At 40.6% G+C, this 15,669-nt stretch overlaps 2 protein-coding genes across 2 annotated transcripts; both read left to right on the top strand.

Annotated features, from left to right (window-relative positions):
• The first annotated feature begins 22 nt into the window (after nt 1-22).
• LOC143881574 (protein TIFY 3-like) lies at nt 23-9,666 on the top strand. The gene is made up of 5 exons (XM_077384720.1): nt 23-391; nt 6,886-6,988; nt 7,128-7,350; nt 7,476-7,533; nt 9,393-9,666. The coding sequence occupies exons 1-5, from the start codon at nt 189-191 to the stop codon at nt 9,508-9,510; spliced, it is 705 nt and encodes a 234-aa protein (XP_077240835.1). The 5' UTR covers nt 23-188; the 3' UTR covers nt 9,511-9,666.
• A 4,653-nt stretch (nt 9,667-14,319) lies between these two features.
• LOC143880851 (E3 ubiquitin-protein ligase ATL59-like) lies at nt 14,320-15,111 on the top strand. Its single transcript, XM_077383826.1, has one exon. It carries the CDS (start codon nt 14,471-14,473, stop codon nt 15,005-15,007), a length of 537 nt encoding a protein of 178 aa, XP_077239941.1. The 5' UTR covers nt 14,320-14,470; the 3' UTR covers nt 15,008-15,111.
• Nucleotides 15,112-15,669: the final 558 nt, after the last annotated feature.

Below are 15,669 nucleotides of genomic sequence, written 5' to 3'. Positions count from 1 at the left end.
TATTCCTGTGTTGCGTGACCCTCTTTCCCAGTCGCTTTCATCATTTCATTTCAGGGTATTTTTGTCTGAGGTCCAACTCCGGTCTTCAGTAAAACCCTTTCTTCCTACCGCTTCAAAACTCAAACGATTATCAGCAGAGAAAAGGAAGACTCAGAAAGTAGAAGCAGCTTCTCATCAATCGATTATTGATGGATTTGTCAGGAAGAACGTGGAAAAAAATTGCAAAAGAAGAAGAAGAAGAGAAGCATGAGGGTGAGAACATAGGCGAGAAAAGGTCCGAGACGGAGATTTCGGAGAGTGTTTTTTTCTTGAAGAAGGAAGAGATGGTTGGGGGATTATCTCTGAATCTCAACAAACAGATGCAAGATGCGCCGCGCAATCTCTTTCTCAGGTATACCCTCCCCTCCCATCCTTTTTACCTTATCATGAATATTGTGTTAGTTTTTAGAGTTAGTAGGATTCTTTATGATAATATTAGAATTGGTTTTCTTTATCTAGATTATATTTTCTTTATTTAAGTTATTACCATATTTAGGGTTTCCTTATTTTCCTTTTCATATTCTGCTGATTTATGTTTCCTTATTTTGCTATCCCTATTTTCTTTTATGATAGAAGGGTGTTTTATCAGATAAGGGCTGTGGATGAATGTTAGCCTAGGTCTTGATTGGTAATAGAGTTTTATAGGATTGGGTTTCTTGGTTGTCAAGTGGTTATAATCAGCCTTAATTTCAGAACACACCAAATTCAAACCCAAAACCATGTCTCTGCTCACATAGGACTGGCCCTTCTTTTGAAGTGGGTCGAGAGGCTGATCTTCTCTGTAGGAAGATCAATCACGTTGCGAACTGATTTTTGTTTGTAACATTTGGTATCATAGCGCATTATCTAACTCGTGCAGAAGCAAATCAGAGGAACAATGGATTATTTGAAGGAGACTATGAGAGATCAAAAGGCATTGTGCTTATATGAATGCCAATTTCAACAAGATGTCACTGTTGCTTGGCATGAAGTTAGAAGAATTGCCATGTCTAATGAAACTAAGTGAAGTGTAGTGACAACATTGTCGAGAAGGGTTGCACAATGAAAAAGAAAAGGCAAAATAGAAAAAATGGAGAAAAGAAGAAGAGAGAAAGAAAGCAAATACAATAACACGGAAAAGAAATGCATTGATGATTTTCAATGTTTGTCAATTTTGACAATGCCGTGGCCAAAAAATTTGTCATTCGTCTTAAATTGTCCCACATGATCGAGAAGATCCACACCCACAACCACCTGTGTATCAACTTCTCAATTATTCCAAAAACACAGCGAATGAGCTTTGATGAACGGCACAATGAGATCAATTTGAAAATAGAGCTGTCTCAAACCTTGATGTTAGCATATGAAATAATGACTACTTGCAAGATGAAGGGAAGAAGAAAGAGAGGGAGCCATAAAAATAAAAAGCGGGGAGAAGAATTTTGGAAACTTTTACATAAGAAGATCTCAATTTGGAGTCAAGAGGATTTTGGGATCATTGCATGAGCATATGAATTGGGGTGCCATTGCGGCATTGAGACATATCTCAACTAAGAAAAGGCTCGTGGAACTCCACCAGCGCTTAATCTTCAACCTTGAGGACAAGATTGATTTCAAGGCGGATGTAATGTTACATACATAGGATGGTGAATAAGTTGTTATCTTATCATGAATATTGTGTTAGTTTTTGGAGTTAGCAGAATTTTTTATGAGTAGGGTTGTGGATAAGAGTTAGTCGAGTTATAGGTCTTATTTGGTCCCTGGGTTTATAGTATTGTGTCTCTTGGTTGTCAAGTGGTTTTATTTGGTATAAATAACTTTTAATCAGCCATTTTTCAATTCAATGAAGAATATCAAACCCAAAATTATGTCTCTGAACACAAAGGAGAACTAACCCTTTCCTCGAAGTGAATCGAGAGGCTGATCTTCCCTTTAAGAAGATCATTCACGTGAAGTTTTGTCTTCCTTTCTTTCAATCCAAATAAGAGAACTTGCGAACTGATTCGTGTCTATAACACCACGTGTGAATCCCTACTCCATACGCTACGACCCTCTCCCCTCTATGGTTGAGTTATGGGTTTCATCTTATCTTTTTGCCACACAAAAATCATTGGGCCAACTTAGTATCCGGATCGTGCATAACGTTTTTGGAAACCAGTCTTTGCACCAATTGCGAAAAACACTAATGTATGCATACACCACTCTGTTTCTAACCAACCATCTAGATGATAAGAATACTTTTAGAAGCCGTATTCCCCATCATTTGATATAATCCGTCACACTTCTCTCCTTTAATTGGAGATTCAAAATCATACCTGCGTGTGATTTTCATGGCTCTACTTGAAGCTGTATATCTGTGACCCTTGGAGTCCAATTAGCCAAGAGACGCCAGATTCTTTTATATCTTTGGTACATATGGCACCCCACCCAAAATGCAAACCACTCCATCGAACATCTTTTCTTCATCATCCTATTTTTTGTGACATCACAAGTAGACCTACCACCCAAGGAAACTACACCTGTATTTATCTCGCGAAACGTATCAAAATAATCTCATATGGAGCATACATGAACATAGTATACTAAGTCTAGTATCCACTCACCATGATAACTGTAATTAGTTGTGGTGACTGTGAGAACATAACTAACTATTTCTCTCCGCTCATTTGTTAATGCCACTATTGTATTTATAGCACTATTGACCGACTTGTCAGCTCTCTTCAGACAGTCCCGTGTCATGTGATTATATTCCTCACAACAACAACATTGAATGCCTTTACTAATGACTCTCGATCTTAACCTGCCTTTTTTTGGATCCCCTGTTTTCAAACATCATTCCTTCCCGATTCTTCCCACAAACAATCTACCTATGCTCTTGACTAACATCTTGATTAGGCATACCCCTAATCTCGTTTGATTAAAGCTTCATCGTGACTTCTTCCAACTTCATGGTATCCTTATGGAATAATAATGTAGTCGCCAGATTATCTTGCGAATCATGAACTGAAGTAAGAAGTAATAGGGCATTGTCTTCTTCTTTCATTGTTTCTTCAACCTCGTGGAGATGTATCACAAGACCGTTGAACATATTCATGTGTTCCAAAAGATTATCGCCTTCCTGCATCTTCAACCTGTACAAATGCCGCTTCAGATACAATCGATTGACCAAATATCTTTTCACATGGCACTTGCCATCTTCTTTGGTTTCCCTTCCTTTCCCTTCAACACCTTAGCCAAGCCTTATTGGGCACGGATGTCTTTCACTCTTCTCTTCCAAAGTGTGAAGCTTCCCTTTCCATCAAATTTCTCAATGTTAAATTTCGAGGTTGAGCCTTTTACCGCCATTTTAAATCTGTTAAACCTTCCTTTAAACTAAATAAAGGAAGGTTTAAAGATCGTATTACTTGGATGGCTACACAATCAGTGGAGACGAGTAAAGAGTTGGGCCTTTCGTTCTCAGGGAAGAAAGAAAACTTAAGGAATTTATTCCTTTCGGCCAAAGAGAAAGACATATCAGATAAGAAGGATTTGGGTCAGTTTGTAGAGAGGTCAAAGAAAATGGCTATAGAGATCGGGAGATTGAAATCATCAATTAATTACGATGGAAACTCAGCGAGCAAAGTCAGAGGCAAGGGGAGGGGGAATCAGAGAAATGATTCGGCCTCGGCGGAATTCTCGTTAGTTGGTTATCAATGAAGGTCTTGTCATGGAATGTGTGGGGATTGGGTTCGTTAGAGAAGAAGGCCCAAGTTAAGCAAATGGTCAAGAAAATCAAGCTTGTGATTCTTTATCTGCAGGAAACTAAGTTGGGGGAGATATCTAGAGTAGAGATTAGAGCGATTGGTGGTAAATCTTCTTGGGATTATATCACAATAAATGCGGTGGGATCAGCTGAGGGATCTTGATAGGTTGGGATTCAGCAATGTTCGAGATGATTGACAATTTGGTTAGCTTTATCCGTGGTCTTGTGTAGAATAGTAGACAAATCCGTCTTGACTTCCACCGGTGTCTATGGCCCCCACGGTCGAGTGGAGAACTAGCTTTTTTGGTCTGAATTAGAGGAGGCAAGGGATAGATGGGCCTTCCCCTGGTGTATAGGAGGGGATTTCAATGAGATAAGAAGGGTGGAAGAAAGGGTGGGCTGTAGAAGAACCAATCAAAATATGTCAGCCTTCTCGGATTTCATTGGGAGGCATGAACTTATAGACCTTCTATTAACTGGAGCGGGTCAAGAAATAGTAGTAGGAGCCGTATTGATCAGTTCCTAATTTGTTCTAGTTAGTTGGCTAAACTCCCGGATGTGTTCCAATTGGCTTTATCTCATTCCACTTCGGATCATTTCCTGATCCTCCTTGACCCTAGACTAGCTTGGCTGGAGGAGCCTAAAATGGAAGAGACTTGGTAAATGGTGGAATGAAGTGTTTGTTTCTGGCCTGGGCGATATTGTCATAGGTCACAGGCTTCGAGTTCTAAAGAATAAACATAAACTTTGGGGCAGGGAAAGAAAGAAAGAGAGGAGAGGTTGAAAAGAAGGAATGTCTATTGGAGAGGATAAAGGAGATTTCCTCTAAAGAAGAATCCAATATGGCTTCGTTGGATGAATTTGAAGAGCTGGGGTGATGTAAAGAGGACAGGAGCATAACCGAATCATTCTTCAAGAAGAAATAGCTTGGAGGCAAAAATCTCGGGTTAGATGGCTTAAAGAAGGGGATAAGAATACAGCTTACTTTCGTAGGATTGCTAGTGACAAAAGAAGGGGTAATCATATTTCCAAGCTTGTGATAGATGCCGGGGGGGGGGGGGATTGTTTCGTTTTATGAGAAGCTTTATTCTTCAGAAGGTCTTTTGCGTCCTAAACCCGATGGGCTTGCCTTTAATAGTCTACATGATAGAGAAAGGGAGTGGTTGGAGAGACCCTTTAGTGAGGAGGAAGTAAAGATGGCTCTATTTGCTTTGGGAAGGGATAAGGCTCCTGGTCCTGATGGATTATGTCTTGCTTTCTTTCAGGACTGTTGGGAGTACGTCCAAAATGATATAATGCGAGTCTTTGATGAATTCTTTGATGGCCTTCAGCTGGATAGAAGCACGGGAGCTACATTTGTTGTCCTTATTCCGAAGGTAAAAGGGGCCCCAAGATTGAATGACTTTCGCTCTATTAGTTTAGTGGGGTGTCTTTGTAAGATCTTGGCAAAGGTTCTGGCAAAAAGATTAAAGAAGGTTCTTCCCGATTTGATATCCTCGAGTCAATTTGCTTTTGTTGGGGGAAGGCAAATTACAGATTGCGCTTTACTGGCCAATGAGGTGGTGGATTGCTACAGGAAAAAAGATTTGAGCCAGTTAGTGTGCAAACTGGACATGGAGAAACTGTATGACAGAGTAGAATGGGATTGTTTATTGGACTTATTGGCAAGAATGGGCTTTGGACGGAAATTGCGAGAATGGATTGCGGTTGCATCTCTTCCGCTTGGTTTTCTATCATTGTGAATGGTTCGTCTAAGGGCTTCTTCCAGTCTTCCAGAGGTTTAAGACAAGGGGACCCTCTCTCTCCATTTCTCTTCGTGATTGTTGATGAGATCCTAAGTAAGCTTATGGATAGAGGGAAAGATTTGGGCTTCATTGAGGGTTTTGGGTTAAGTGATAGCGGGCCTCGGATTTCTCATCTTTAGTTTGCCGGTGACACCCTTTTGTTTAGTGTACCAATCGTAGATAAGGTAGCTAAGCTCAAAGCGATATTAAGATGCTATGAGGTGATTACAAGGCAGAGATCAAACTTTTCGAAGTCCAAGATCTTTAGGATTCATATAAAGCATGAGGATTTGGAAGGAATGGCGAATCTTCTGTGTTGTAGTATTGACTCTCTCCCCACCTCATACTTGGGTCTTCCTTCAGGTGGGGGAGACCTAACAAGAATCTTTGGGATCCCATTGTTGAGAGGGTGGAAAGGAGACTGGAGTTGGACACCGGGAAGCGTAATTTGGTGTCTCTGGGAGGCTATTTAACTCTAGTCAAGGCTGTACTGGCTAACATTCCTATTTACCAGTTGTTGATTTTTAGATGTCCTATGAGTATCATTAAAAGGATTGAACTTATCCAAAGAAGATTTCTTTGGGGGGCTCGAATGAGGAGGAAACTGCATCTCGTGAAATGGCAGGAAGTCTGCAAACCAATTAAGGCTAGGGTTTGGGCATTAGAAGGTTGAAGGAGGTGAACTTGGCCCTATTAGGCAAATGGCTTTGGAGATTTTGGGGAGGAAAGTCAGCATCTGTGTGAATTAAAGCCTACATCCTCCGTTGACTGAGAAGACTGAAGAGCCTGGCTTGAATTCTTCTAGATTTTAGAAGGAAATTTAGGAGCAAACAATTAGAGGACAAATTCAAGAAGGAGATAATGTCACATTGACAATACCACTAATTACAGTCAAAGTCAAAGATCCATCACCAAGAGTTGCATTTTCTTGTGAAGCAGATGAAGAAACGGAGGACAAAAGCTGAGGCTTATTAGTAATATGGTTTGTCGCATATTTGTCAATAATCTGAGACGTAGAGGTGGATTGGAAAGATTTAGCAGTTTCAAATTACACATTGTGCAAGGGAGGTAGACTTGTATAATTGTCCATAGATGGGGTGCTTAAAGACAGTACCTAGAGGTTGCTTTTTATTTCAATCATAGCGAAACTGGGGTAAAGTAGATCATCCACCTTTCAATTTACATGTACTGAAAATTAAATTGCATTTAATAAAGTGCGGAGAGGGCTTTTATTATTTTGTCAACAATCAAGCCTGTATTCAGCCAATTGAATTTGTGAAACGTCCAATATATATCTATTGCAATGGCTCACAATTATTTGTTTGATTGTTTTGATTCGAGGTCCAACACAATGCCGTTGACAACCGCTACTGCACCTCCTACTCAGCTTACTATTTTCTATTCCGGAACTGTCAGTGTCTATGATGCGGTTACTCAAGAAAAGGTCAGCATCAAATTATTTCATCTGCTGAACATTCTTAGAATTGTATCATTAAAAAAAAATAACATTCTTAGAATTGTCATCTGACCCGATTTTGCTTAGAACATGGACTGATTAACTTTCTTCCCCTAACTACCAATAGGCTCAGGCAATTATGCTTATTGCTGCCGCCGCCGCTGCTGCCTCTGCCTCTGCCGCTGCCGCTGCCGCTAATACTAGTAACATTAAGAATGTGGCTGTCAGTTCTGCTGCCGCTTCCCCGGTTCTCACTAGATCTCTATCCCTTCAGAGCACTTCTGCGGCAGCATCTCCACAGCCCCAAGTTCTCCCCAATCAGAACAATCCACTCAGCAAACTGCAAGCCGGTGAAGACTCTAATCTTAAAGCTTCATTGGATTCATTTAAAAAAAAAAAAAAAAACTTTATTCATTATGTTTGTTACAGCTCAGTGATATTTTTTTTTTAAAACTTTATTCATATGTTTGCTCAGAGCTTCCCATCGCAAGGCGGCACTCTCTTCAGCGATTCTTAGAGAAGCGACGGGACAGGTAAAGGACTATCTTTCCCCCTCTTTTTTATTTGTTTGAGATATGTGCAAATGCATCGAAGGTTTCGAAATTTGGGTGATGAGTCCCTCTTTCTTACAAACATCATGACTATTAGGAAATACTAGGGAAAACGTATTTAAATCTGTTCTTATTTTTTAATATTTGTTGGTACTAGTATTCTCAGGTCCTTTGTGAAGCTGTTTACACCCTTCTTTTTAGTTTACACTTCTCACATTGGCTGTTACGAGGTTGTAGACAGCCAAGAGAACTTTAAAGTAATGAGAATGGTGCTAATATCTGCCGCATTATACATGATTATCTAGTATTCTAGCATATTATTGATTCGCTGCCAATCTATTACCTATATTTAAATACATTAAGAGTGGTAAATAACTTGTTGCTGATGTATCACCTATATATCACGATATAGAGGATGCATCATTTTATAGTGATATGTATTTGTATTGAACAAACTTGTGAGAGACAAGTTTCAAGGGCTAGCGTGTGACATTACATCAGTTCCTCCCTTTTCTCCTTTTCTTTCTTCACTTTATTCAGAGATTAAAGGCTTTCTCTAAAGGGATAAGTTCAGGTGGGCCTTGAAGTCAAATAAATTCAATCGATTATCAGTTTAATGCTGCTCAAGAGGAAATTAGGGCGATGATATTTTCACCCCCACTGCAGTACTCGCTCGCCCCCTTTTAACGTGATTTGACGTCAAAAAGCGTTGAAGTTGCCCACTGTTCACGCTATAAGCGGGCGAATACGTACTGCAGAGGGGTGAAAATATCATCTCCAGGAAATTATCCTGAGATGGAGAGATTTAAAGGTGGTTTGGGAAAGTAGATACTTGTTTTAGGGAGAAATCCATAAGATAGGTTTGAGTGCACATGGGGAAATGTTTTCCAGCCGTAGTTGTAGAGAGAGATAAAGGGAGAAAATGGGTAGTTGTGGAGAGAGATAACTCAACTCAGCTCAACTAAGCCTTTGTCCCAAACTAGTTGGGGTCGGCTAGTTGTAGTGAGAGATAAAGGGAGAAAATGGGTAGTACTCTCTCGCTGGTTGGAAGAAACACTAGGCAAATGGATACAAAGAAGTGTCCCTGGTTTACAATTTTGTTTTGTTAGTGCGTTTTGCGCCTCCCTTGTCCTTAGACTTGATGGTGTTTGGTGCTGTTGATCTAATGTAGTCCAACAATGATTGGATGATCCTAAGCCCTTGAACAAGACCTTGATGAAAAGGGCATCTTTAAGATATTTGCATCCCTTCTTTTAATCAAGATACTGATCTACACAGCTTAGTATGAGATCAGAGGCAATGAGCCTGTCCTCCACTTGATCAAAATGACGTTGATCAGCATGAAGTGCCCACCTGTGAGGAAAGCAATGAGAAGGAAAACTTAGGTCTTCTGCCTGATTTGGTAGTGGGACCCTTCTATTTCATGTTATGGTTGTCATTAGACCAAAATTTGCAGTATGACTTTAAGGGGCCGTTTTGATACGCGGATTTTAGAATCTTGGATTTCCTCAAAATCCTAGTTGGGAGACAAGAGAAGGAGACCATCCGTTTTGCTTCCCTTTAGAATTCTGGATTTTCCAATATTTTGGAAATTTCTCCCCCATCCTGAGATTTCTAAAACCTGGAAACATGGGACGATCTCCTCCTCTCTTGCTGATGGATCCTCTCTTGCTGATGGAAAGAAGGGAGAGAAATCAGAAAACGACGGCTAGTCTCTTTCTCGTCTCCCATCTACAATTTTGAAGAAATCCAAGATTCTAAAATCCGCATATCCAAACGGCCCCTAAAAATATAATAAGCAGTATTTTTTCTAATCTTGAATTGCAATATTTGTGTTTCAGGTTGGTGAGCAAGAATCCATATCCTCTGTCAAAGTCCATGGGGGAGGATACAGACAAGAATGGAAGCAGCAGGCATATGCTGAAGGAAGAGGTGCCTCCCACTGTCGCTACAGCATGATGAACCAAAGACAGACCAGTTCCAAGCCTTCTTAAATATTGTTGGAACCTAAATTCACATGAATTATCAGACTGCTTTCCTTACAAAACTGTATGCACATACCTAAGTTGATGTACTTTATCCTAATCAACCATTTCGGGATGCTGCACTTCTACATGGAGCCGAACTCACCTTCTATTACAGTGTTTAAACAGCTGTAAGAGGCCCTTAACTATTCCCAAAAAGCTCTCAGCAACCAGGAAATTTTTTCACGGTAAATTAGTGTCTCCAAGTGGTGAGAGAGAGGTAAGGCCGATGGGAGAAGGGAGAGAGATTTGAGAAGGCATGATTGAGACGAGGGCTCGAAGCAACTAAAAATCACGAAAATGTCTATCCTATTTTGAGTAGAGTTTTTTATTTCCTGATTGTTGGCCAGTTCCACACTAGTTTCCTGATTTTAAGCTACTTCAACTGCCCTACCCCTCTCGTCAATTGGAGACACTAGTTTATGGTGAAAAATAAAATAAAAAATCATGGTAGCCAAACATGCCCTAAGCCTCATTTACTGTGTTTAATGTTTCCAAGAGAGAAGCTACATGCCATTAGGATCTTCTTGGCAATCTGGAATCTTAGTCTATCGAGTGGTAAGAGAGGGCTAGGGAGGGTGCGAGAAGCAGAGACTAGAGAGGGCATGAGTGAAGAGAGGGTGAGGAAAGGCTTAAAAACAAAGAAAATGAAAGTACAATTTATTTTTTCTTACCTACGTGTTTGGGTACAATTGGATGACGGGTTGGATTGGGTAGTGATTAGGAGGATATTTGCTTTGCTCTAATCCGAACAGTGCTCCCTCATTCTGTCGGTGGGAGAGCATATGGTCCTCTTATTCTGATTCTCACATCTGTAGCGGTTTCAACTGTAGGGAAGATCAGGTTTTGGTTGGGTGGGGGAATAAAGATATGAAGGAAAAAGTTCTTATCTTGTGGAATTTTCACTGATTCTTGGATGATTTACAATAAATCCAAAGGTGTGCTTAAATAGAGCACAGACATGATTGAACCTAGCTGCCTATTCTAGTGAGTTGCCTCATTAACCAACTTGCCTATCACAAGAGGAACCAACGGTGAACAGTAAGCTTTTAAGAAAATAGAAGGTTGTTGTGAATTTGTTATTACACTGCTTTTTGTTTTGATTAATTATTCCTTTCCTCGTGGGGCCGCTCGATGAAGATGAAGGAAAGTCATCACAGTTGAAAATGCCCATGGATGTCGACTTTCTCTTGGTCTGAACTGAAGGCATCTATTTTGGGTTGTTCTAACTTCTAAGAAGAATTGAGGCAATGATTTTGAGCAGACGGTTTATCTAACACATGGGATGCCAGTTTATTATTAAGGGCTAGGTGAAGGCTGATGCGGTGCTGACGGTGTCTAGTAAATTGTATTGGTGGGATCTGACTAGGACTTGTTAGGACCATCCACCCCTCCCATTCCACTTTTGCATGGTGTGGCCCACCACATTTAACTATCTATGGGTGGTGGCCATTAGAGAGGAAAGGGCCACCTTACTTTAAATTAAAAGTATATATGAGTTTTTATACGATGAAAGACCTTAGAGTCTATTATTTTTCAAAAAATACCGTACGGCCCACAACCTAAATAGGTTGTGCCCTAAAAAATCATTTCCATAGGTTGATCCTAGCCATCTGATCTATAGAGGGACCGCACATTAGAGTGTTGGTCGGGATTTGCTAGGGCATTTAGCATTTGCTCTGTTGCATGTGAGAGCGGCCACGCAGTGAATGAAGGCAAAAGGATGATCCTGTGTGGCCGACGTCTAAAATTAATTCACCAAAGAAATAAGAATTGAGAATCTTTAACTTTAAAGCTGTGAGTATCAAGACACACAAATATGAGTAATAGGGGGTGGGCCAACCTTCAAATCCGGTCGGATCTCCTTTCTTTTGCCTTTTATTTTAAAGTTATACATATATATCTCGTTTGGATTCACCTGCCAACGTCTAAAATTAATTCACGAAAGAAAGAAGAAATGAGAATCTTTAACTTTAAAGCTGTGGGTATCAAGACACACAATCGAAGCTGAAGCACAGCCCACTTCAATCTTCATCATCTTGGTCGTCAAAGATTCCTAGTGAAAAGATATTCGCACTCAACTCCCTTGTTTTCATACTTTTCCCACTTTTCTGTTGGATGTTGGTAGCTTTTTGGGAACTGTAATAATATTTAGAAAAAAAAGAGAGAAAAGTATGAAATGAGTGCCGTAGTTTGAAGGAATTATGAATTTCGGCTACTTTTGAAAACAAGAATCAAACACGGGCGATTTTTCAAAATCGGGTGGGAAAAAGACCCTGATACCCTTCTGACAAGATCAGAGTCCTCGTATGTTGCCCTTCCTGATGGATGAGAACGTCAATCATTATCTTTAAAAATTTTAAAGGATGAGAACGTCAATGCAGGGGGAGTGAAAATATCATCAAAAAGCGTCAAAGTTTTCCCCACGTACGTCTCTTTTGGCTTAGAACGGCGATGTTATTGAACATTTTATTATTTCCCATGTCTCTTTTGGCTTAGAACGCCGCCGGATCCTTGAATACGCCACCGGAATATCAAGTACGCTGTCGGATTCAAAAAACACCCCATCATTCAAACATATCAAGTACGCTTTTTATTTCCCATGTCTCTTTTGGCTTAGAACGCCTTTAGATTCTTGAGTACGCCGCTGGATTCTAGAGTGCGCCGCTGGATTCTAGAGTACGCCGCCGGAATATCGAGTACGCTGCTTGATTTTCTGGGTTCAAACATGTGTTCCAAACGTATCGAGTACGCCGCCGGAATATCGAATACGCCACCGAATTCTAGAGTACGTCGCCGGAATATCAAGGGGTACGCCGGCGGAAATAGCGTGTAAGCAGAAACAGAGTGTACGCCCGCGAAAATAATGCGTACGCCCACGAAATCTCATACAGAGAGACAGTATTATTAGAAGACGCCACCGTTCCATATTGATGTCCACGTGTCGTGGATCCAACAGTCTATGCATATTGACGACGGCCAAGATTTAAACGAACCGATGGGGTTGTGGGTTCAAAGAAAGATTTCAAATCTAAACCAAACCGACTGTGTATAGAGGCGCCAGCGTTCCAAAAAAAATTTCAACACGTGTCAAACATCCATCCGTCTCTAGTTATTTCCGATGGCCAAGATAGAAACAAACCAAGGTTCTGTCGGTTCAAATACACATTCAGACGAACCAAGAGAACCCTTGTGAAGCGTGCCATTTAATGGGCAGTAATGAAAAAGGAGATTTATGTTGATGTCAGAAGGGTATTAGGGTCTTTTTCCCCACCCGATTTTGAAGAATCACCTGTTTTTTATTCTTGTTTTCAAAAATACCCAAAATATGTAATTCCTCGAAACTATCGCACACATTCTGTACTTTTCTATAAAAAAACGTAAGTAAGACTGCCCTTATTAAAACAAGTGAGTGTGTATATCATTTCCCATTATTCACCCCTTGTAAGAGTGCCCTTATTAAAACAAGGGAGTGTGGATATCATTTCCCATTATTCACCCCCTTAGGTCACGTTCGGTGTAGCAGATTGCGGAATCAGAATCAATATCCCATTCTTTTTCCACGGATACCAACATTTTGTTGTAAGAAGTGGGCGGAATTTCGGAAGTCCAGATGGGATTTTTAGCTGAAGAACTTGTTAACTACGGAAGAGGTTGTATTCTGATTCCTGTAGAAGTTCCAGTGAAATTTTTAAGTGGAACTTGTTACTGTGAAAGGGGTGGTATTCTGATTCCTAAAACTCTCTCTTTCTGGATCTCTCTCAATTGGAGGTCTCTCTTTTCCTCCGATTATTCCTTCCATGAGGGCAAAGATGTCATCTGCTTCCACCATTAGGCCTCAACTCTAGTTCACAAACCAATGTGTCATGTTACGAGCATGGTTTGAAATTTCGGTTTCAGCATAAATTTCAAACCTAGCCGAAATCAAAATTTCGGACGAAATTGGGTAAAGATGGGCGAAATATCGGTTTATGGGCCAAAATTTTGGTAATTTTGGCTGAAATTTTGTAAAGGAATTAAAAATTAATATTTTGTCCAAAATTTCACCGAAATTATCAAAATTTCAAGCGAAATTTCCGATCGACCGAAATTTTGTACGTTTCGGCCATTTCAGTGTCGGTGTTGACCGAAATCCGAAATTTCGTATTTCGGTCAAAATTTCAAACCACGGTTACGAGCCCTAATTGGTTCGTAGTGTGATTGATCTTCTTAGAGAGAAGATTGGCCTCACGCCCACTTCGAGGCGAGGGTCTTTCTCCTTCATGTGCAAAGACATAACTTTCAAGATAGATTTCTTCATTAATTTGAAAAGACTACTTAAGAAAAGTGATTTTGATATTAGTTTGGAATAGTCATTTCTCTCCCAAAAAAAAAAGAGATTTTGAAATTAGTTTTGGAAATTCGCCTAGACAGACTCTATCATGCAAGTATAGTACTAAAGACCAAAAGTAAACTCCACTCGATGCTAATAAACTCGACGCCACCTTTCTACTTTAACCCACACATTTAATAATCTCATTTCCATCGTCATCATCATACACCTTGCAAATCAACTTTTCTTCACCTCAATGGCCCCCCACCTCTCTCATTTTTTTCCCTCTCCTTTACTTTTCCTTTTATTAACGTGTGCATACAGTAGATGGATAAAAGAGCTTTTTATTCCTAGTGGGGAAAAAAGGTTAAAAGCACCACCCCCTCTCTCACCTTCTTTGCCTTTAAATACAAGCCATAGGCTTGTGTAAATCTCCCCTTCGCTCTCTCTCTCTCTCTGCTATTGTTTGAACCTAGCTCCATCTTGTTGATTGTTAAATCTCTCTCTCTCTCTCTCTCTCTCTCACACACACACACACATAGCCTTGGTTTATATATAAAATAATAAATCCAAAGGTACTGTAATGGGTTTATCAGCGGAGTACTCGGGTTTGGTCATAAAGCATCTATACTATAAGGCAGCCCTGGTTGTGAGCCTTGTGAGATGGGTGGCTCTCAGATGTGTAGGTCGGTGGGGGCCCTCCTCCTCCTCATCCTCCATGGATGGACAAGTCCCTCGACATAACGACGTGGGCCCTACCTCCTCCTCCTCTTCTTCTTCTACCTACTACGTTTCGGCCCAGAGGATCCGAGACAGTCTCCACGTGATGAGCTATGGTGAGACAGGGTTGGGAGAAAGAGGAAGCACGTGCGCGGTTTGCCTAAACGAGCTGAGGTGGCGTGATAAGGTGTGGGACCTGAGGAACTGCTGCCACGTTTTCCACAAGAGATGTCTCGATAGATGGCTGGATCATCATGACCACAACACCTGCCCTCTCTGTAGGGCCCCCTTGCTGGGCCCACCCGTAGTGGGCTTCCACCCAAGACCTGAGCCCAGCTGGCCCGTCGAAAGGCTTCTTTATCTCTTCGGGGACGATCTCCCTTTCTTCGCCCCTTCCTAGACCCTCAGCTCCATCCTCCTCACCTATTTATTTACTTCTCTTCCCTGTAAAATTTAAATACGACTGGAGTGTATAAATTAATGGAAGGAAAACCCTTTTTTTCGTGTTGATTGTTATGAGGAAAAGGATTGTACACTCGCGTACCAAGCTTATGGTACGCTCGAGTGTTCAATCACATGTGAGCCTACTTTGTTTGGATGATCCAAAGCATTCATTTGAAAAGCCCATACATAGATGGTGTGTGTACCAAAAATCAGCTCCATAGGATCATCCTAACCCATCCACTTATGGAGGTCAAAATGCACACACTGTGTGTCCACAAATCTGGCCCATTTTTGCCCTCCACTTTTGGAGGGTTTAGGATGATTCAATAGAGCTGATTTTTGGTACACACCCTATTTATGATAGAGCCTTGCAAATGAATGTTTTGGATCACCACAAAAAATGTGGGACCCATGTGATTGGGCACTCGAGCGTACAATCATTATCCTCTCTCTCTATATATATATATATATATATATATATATATATATATATAATCTAATACAATAAGCTGAGATGAAAAGAGAAGAGTTTTTTCGATTTTTTTGAAAATTACGTGAGAATTACACCTCACATTTTTTGACTTTTTTGAACAAATGCACTCATTCAACTCATATAAT

Source organism: Tasmannia lanceolata, unplaced genomic scaffold (genome assembly GCF_043159265.1).
Source record: "Tasmannia lanceolata isolate RefF3 unplaced genomic scaffold, GAP_Taslan_0.1 ptg000007l, whole genome shotgun sequence".
Taxonomy (NCBI): Eukaryota; Viridiplantae; Streptophyta; class Magnoliopsida; order Canellales; family Winteraceae; genus Tasmannia; species Tasmannia lanceolata.
Note: the sequence above shows the minus strand (reverse complement) of the source record. Positions and strands in the feature narration are given on the sequence as shown.

Bases quoted from the DNA above. Each gene is read 5' to 3' on its own strand.
- LOC143881574 (XM_077384720.1), top strand. From the start codon at position 189: ATGGATTTGTCAGGAAGAACGTGGAAAAAAATTGCAAAAGAAGAAGAA. The intron at 6,989-7,127 runs GTCAGCATCAAA...AACTACCAATAG, and splicing joins ATGCGGTTACTCAAGAAAAG to GCTCAGGCAATTATGCTTAT. The intron at 7,534-9,392 runs GTAAAGGACTAT...TTTGTGTTTCAG, and splicing joins TTAGAGAAGCGACGGGACAG to GTTGGTGAGCAAGAATCCAT.
- LOC143880851 (XM_077383826.1), top strand. From the start codon at position 14,471: ATGGGTTTATCAGCGGAGTACTCGGGTTTGGTCATAAAGCATCTATAC.